A 6,000-nucleotide genomic window follows, 5' to 3' on the forward strand; every position below is an offset into this window, starting at 1 on the left:
TTTTTCCATTCTCTTCTCTTTCTGTTCTCCTGTCTTTTCCAGTTCAGGTGGTCTGCCTTCAAAGTCACAAATTCTGTCTTCAAGCAATTCAAGTGTCTATGTGCCTGTGGGCCTCTAATGTATTTTTAATCTCATCCATTGTGTTTTTCATCCCCATAATGCCTGTTACTTTTCTTTGCAGTCTTTCAAATTGTTCTTTATGCTCTCCCAGTGTTGTCTTAATATCCTTTATTTCTCTAGTCATATTTTCTATAAATTCTTTGAAGTGATTTAGGAGAGTTATGTGATTATCACTGATTGTCTTAAATCCTATATCTTTTCAGGATATTTGGTTTGTTCTTTTGTCTGGGCCATCTCTTCTTGTTTCCTAATATGGCTTGCAATATTTTGCTGATATCTAGGCATCTGAATATGTTGGCAAATTTACTTTGATGGCCAATTTCTCTCTTTTGCCCATTGCTTTGTGTTTTTTTCACTGCTTTTCTTTGATATTTGGTTCAACTTATTTTCAGGTTTTAAAATTGCCCAGCTTACATTTTCAAAATCAGGCCAGGGACTCACTAGTGGGGCACTGATTTCCTCCTAGGGGTTGGAGCCAGCATAAAGTTTTTATCCGTGCAATTTCCAGACTGGCCGGCAGATGGCGCTAATTAGCGCACCTTTCCTCTGAGACATTTCAGTCTGAGCTTTCCAGTGTTCCTGTGTTGAATCTCCAGAGCAGAGATTCAAAGCGGGCTCTGCTGGCCGAATTCACTAAGAAAAGCACCCCGACCGCCTCTCCCTTTTCCCTTGGAACAATTGGCAGGAAGGAGGATGTGTGTTCCCCTCTCAGCTGGCTGCAGTGATCCAGGGGTTTTACCCCACTTAATATCTGGGGGTGGGGGAGGGGATCCCATCCTGGCTGCCAGGGGAGCTTGGTAACTCACTTTTGTCATTTCTGTTTCTTCATCTTTCTGTCCCTCACCCTCTTGGGAGTTGTGTAGCACAGTCCTGGTCTGCTGACCCCCAAAGCAGGTCCCTCCAACACCTTTTGGTTCTTTTTCTGTTGTTTTTGTGACAGCTTTTCATCTTTACCTGTTAGTCCATTGCCATCTTCCCACAGTCCTCCTATAGTTACTCTTGATTCTTCTTTTTCTCTCCTATCCTATATCCAACCTGTTAGAAAATTCTCTAGGCTTGACCTTCAAAATATACCCAAGAAAAGCAAGCAAGCATACAAAAAACAAAGACAAAATATGCGCAGGAGTTATCAGGAAGAAAAGAATAACCCCATTTCATTTTTATACCCTGCTAAGTTGAGGCTTAATTGGGTTGGAATTGGTTGCTCTAGCCATCATAGTTCCAGGGAAATTCATTTATTTATTCTTTCTACAAATATTTATTGAGCAGCTACTTTGTGCAAGGCACCATTCTAAGTGTTGGGAGTAAAGCAATGAAAAAGGTAGGCAAAACCCCTGCTTTTAAGGATTTTGAATTCTAGAAGTAGAAAGACAAGTGTAGTGCATAATATGATGACTGCTGATAACAATGTTAAAAAAAAATTAAGCAAGTTCAGGAATAGGAAGTACTTTATGGGAAGCCAAGGATCATGCTATTTTTAAAAGGACAGTCAGAGAAAGCCTTACTGATAAGATGACTTTTGTGTGAGCAGAGTCATAAAGGAAGTGGAGAGTGAGCCACCAGATGTCTCAGGGAAAAGTGTCCCTGGCAGAAGAACAAAAAGTGGGAAGCCAAAGCCTGGTTGGTATGTTAGAGGCTCAGCAAGGTGGCTAGTACAGTTGAAGTGGCTGAGAGGAGGTGAGGGGAGGAAGATGAGGTCAGAGAGGAAGTGGGGGAACCGTATCTTGTAGGGCCTTGTTGACCGCTGTGAAGACTTTTGCTCCGGACAGGATGGGAATCAATGGGAGAGTTTAAACAGAAGCATGACATGAACTGGCTTGTATTTTAAAGGGATCACCCTGTCTACTCTGAGATGGGAGATACGTGTAAAGGGAATTTTAGGCAGAAGAACCAAGCTTTGAGGAAGTTCTGTAGACAATTCTGAATCATGGGAAGATAGGATATAATTTGGGAGCAGCAGAAAAAGAAGTAGGAGAGCCAAGAGCCTTGTATACTGTGCCCAAAGACACAATGGAGATCCGCTAAAGGATGAAACTGGCAAGGGACTTGAATGGGGGCTTGTGTGTGTGTGTATTAGCAACTGTATTTGTATGACTTCATCTTGATTTAATTCATCTGCAACAACCCTATTTCCAAACAAGGTCACATTCTGAGTACTTAAAGTTAGAATTTGAACATAATACTCAACTCATAATACTTGGTTGTAACTTTGTTTTAATATCCAGTATTTTTTCCCACTTGCTTAAATTTTACTAATGGTCACAGTCCCTTTTGGTGCCTGAATCTTGCACCCCAGCACCCACCAAAGTCCTAATGTAATGGGAAGAACCACTCAGAGGCCCAAAGCCTTGGTTCTAAAGACCCTGGCTTTAAGAAAAAAGGCTAAGCGCCCTCATCAACATGTCAAATGTATTTTCTCATTTCAGAGGATCCATCCTGTGTCGATTTCTTCCGCTGGTGTCATCTAGTTCCTCAGCATGGTGTCTGCAACCACAAATTTTATGGGAAACAGTGCTGCAAGTCATGCACAAGGAAGAGCTGATCTTGATGTTCTCCCCCTTCCCTTTAGGGCCACGGTTTTACCTTTCAGCCTCCAGAGACACCAGCCAGCTGTCTGCTCAGAAGCCGAGCACTGCAAACATTGGAAAGCTGCTGCAGTGTTAAGGAGCGGGCAGGTTGCCATTAGGGTCCTTATTCAAGTCACCGAAGCACATGGTACTCTGAAGCACTTGAAATTGGGACACAATGACAAATCTGACTTTCAAAAAAAAGAAAACCACTTTGATTTGCACTGTTAAATGGAAGAAGTGAGATATGTCAAATTTTAATTTTGACAAAGAGAGAATCTTGTCAACTTTTGGATAGAATCCCCCTCCTTGAACTTCAGGTCAAAGACTGAGACTTGGAGGAAGCCAACATGGATGGAACACACTTGCTTAACTGTTGCTTGGAGCTCACAGCTTGACTAAGACTGCGAACTCCCAAAACCAGGAGTTACACAAGGAGCCAAATGGTGCTGACACTTATGCTTGCTGCTGGACTAGCAAGCTTTATGTAATGTTTATTTAGTGAGTGTGTGTGCTTTTATTTTTTAAGTTTAACTGCTTATACAGAGTCTCAAAGACTAAAATGAACAACTTGAAAAGTGTTCCTGGGAATATTCTGATAGTAGGGCAACATGGACCTTTCACAATCTCCATTTAATTGAAATACTCTGAAATAAACTCATAAAAGACAAATCTTGGTGCTCTGCATGGTCCACCAACCTTGTAACTTTTGGTGCTAGCTGAACATGTATGTGGGAGCCTAAGGTCTGGTCTTTGGGAATGAGCTTTGGAGAGATGTTCATTTCTGGTGAATATCTAGGAGGAGGAAAATTGCAAAATTAGTGTTTTGAAGGAGAGGAGACCATCTTTTATAATACTCCCTACATATTATCAGAGCCTCTTGGAAAATTAAAGGCTGCTTGTGTTTTCTTCCTACCAACTAACATGTTTAAATTTGCCCTAGGATTTAGTTTTTTAAAAAATCACAGAAGCAATAGAAAAATCCATCTGTCTTCGGCCACATTAATATTAATAAATCATAATATGTCAAGACCTTTCAATGAATAAGAGTATTTTATAATCTTCCTGATGATTTTCAGTCTTCAGAAGCCAGATGTTGGGAGGCACTAATGAGCTTAAAATTGTTCTTGATTGGAAAAACCCCATACTAGTTTGCCAAAGCCAAAGTAATTTACAAGACTGCATCCTTCTGTAATTTTTTGAGAAGTGGTCATAAAGGACATATTTATATGATTCTTTCTATTCCTCAGCTTCTTTGATGAATGTAACCCAATTTTATTGCTTTAAAAAGTTTTCTTTGAAACAAGGATTAGCCAACGCAGCACAACCAACTAGACAGTGGTCAGTTAAATTTAGCAGCACCATTGTTTTCCCATTCTAATGAAAATCATGTGTTCTGGAATCACAGAGAAATAATGATTAGAAGCTCCTCTCAATCTGTTTGGCTTGGCCTAAAGTTGTGGCCCTTTTCTCATCAGAAAGAAATGGTCCCACACTAGCATTCCCTTGCCCCCTGAAAAACTGCAAGTTATTTGTTTCTTTACATAATTATCATTTTATTATTTTATGGAAAAATTAATTTATTAATAGCCTGTCCTTATATGTTCTCACTTGTTTCTCTGAGTAAGTGATATTAATTCTGAGGAAAAAATGTTGAATAAAATTATGGATCAGAGAGAAAGGTCAAAATATATGTGTAATATTTAATTATTTTATGTTTTATAATAAAGTATTCTGTTTTTTATCTTTGAAACTTGTTCTTGAATAAGTTAGTGAGGAGTCAACTGTTTTCAAGGTAATTTAATTGGATAAATGTTTGTTAAAATCTCAGAGTAACATCTTTGTGGGGGGAGATAAGATGTTCAGTAATTAATTATCTTGTTTGTATAAAAGAAAATCAGAAAACATCAAATACCCCATACTATTTTGCCAAAACCAAAATAATTTATAAGATTGGGTCTTGTAGATAACATATTTACCATCTTGTAAAGAGGAGACACTGAATTATTTTGTTCTACTGTAATAAGCAGGTAAACATACATTTATGAAAATCACCTAAATTAATTAGATAACCCTACCATGAGTGTAGGTTTCTGCTTTGTTTTGTTTTTTAGTTCTAAAGGCACTCTGGTGAAATCTTTTTGCAAAAAAGAGAGAGAGAGAGGAAGGGAGAAGAGATTGGAGAGGAGAGAGAAAAGAAGACTGAAAGAAAAAATTTTAAAAATAAACTTAAAAGCAATTGTTCTCCGGTTTTTCAAGTTTTAAATTATCAGACGAATGGAGAATAAAATCTATCTGGACAAAGTTTAATTAATCTGAAAATACAGTATTTTCCCTGAATCTGTGGTTATATAAATTCTTATTGTTTATACATATGTATCTTTAAAGTATATTTAAGAGGATTTTCATATGATTTATAGATCTTTGGCAAAAATAAATTATTAGCAATATAAAATGAAATAGATGATAGATAAAATAGATGGCAGGAAAGAGAAGATATTTTTGTATCTTTTGGTAATAAAATACCATTAACAACAACTATATGTGAGGTGTTGGATGGGCACTGGGTACCGTGTTAAGACCTTTCCACTTGGTGTCTCATTCAATCCTCACACCAGCCCAGTGAGATGCTGATATAATTTTTACTTTGCAAATGAGAACACTGGGTTCTAGAGAGAATATATTTGGCTCAAAGGATACACAGACTTAAGCGATGGAATCAGGACTCAAAACCAGGTCCCTTGGTCTTGAAAGGTCATTCTTTGGTCACTCTGCTCTATTACCATGGGAGAGAGAAAAAGTGAAGGCGAGAACTTCACTCTTATGACTCCTGAGATGTGTGAAGAAGGTTTGGCAATAAATGATTTAGCAGTAAAGAATTTTTGGGTAGCACTAGAATGATTTAAGATGGACAGTTGGGGATGGGAGTTAATAAATTCTCACTCAGCCTAGACTTTTCAATAAAGGACACTGAATGACTTGTGGCTTATCTAAGTGTCTTCATTTCTTAAGAACTGATTCTCTGGGATGATGGTGTCTCCTGGTAGATAGGATCAGAATGTTTGCAGCCTATGACCCCAAGTCCATTAGGGCATATAGAGCAAGTGAGCCAGCCCACTCCTGGCCTAGATTCTACAGGCTAACTCTAGGGTGGATGAACCCACAACCACCTGCATCCTGCAAGGATGGTTAATGGAATTAATAGCACAAAACCCATTATCTCTATATATGACATGTTAGAAAGATTTATTTACTATGTGGTTTTATATAGAAAATGTAAAATATGTGTTAGGATTCCATGCTTTCTCTGCCT

The 6,000-nt window shown here is 38.3% G+C and overlaps 1 protein-coding gene across 2 annotated transcripts in view; it reads left to right on the top strand.

Annotated features, from left to right (window-relative positions):
- Positions 1–5,665, top strand: part of ADAMTS18 (ADAM metallopeptidase with thrombospondin type 1 motif 18) — a 159,524-nt gene extending 153,859 nt beyond the window's left edge. The window contains exon 20 of one of the 2 annotated variants that reach the window (XM_058279675.2): positions 2,547–2,662. In XM_058279675.2, the coding sequence (XP_058135658.1) occupies positions 2,547–2,662 (116 nt within the window). Of the gene's footprint in view, positions 1–2,546 lie in introns of both variants that reach the window. The other variant, XM_058279676.2, reaches the window with a different exon arrangement.
- The last annotated feature ends 335 nt before the right edge of the window (positions 5,666–6,000 follow it).

This window comes from Dasypus novemcinctus, chromosome 18 (assembly GCF_030445035.2).
Source record: "Dasypus novemcinctus isolate mDasNov1 chromosome 18, mDasNov1.1.hap2, whole genome shotgun sequence".
NCBI classification, from domain to species: Eukaryota; Metazoa; Chordata; class Mammalia; order Cingulata; family Dasypodidae; genus Dasypus; species Dasypus novemcinctus.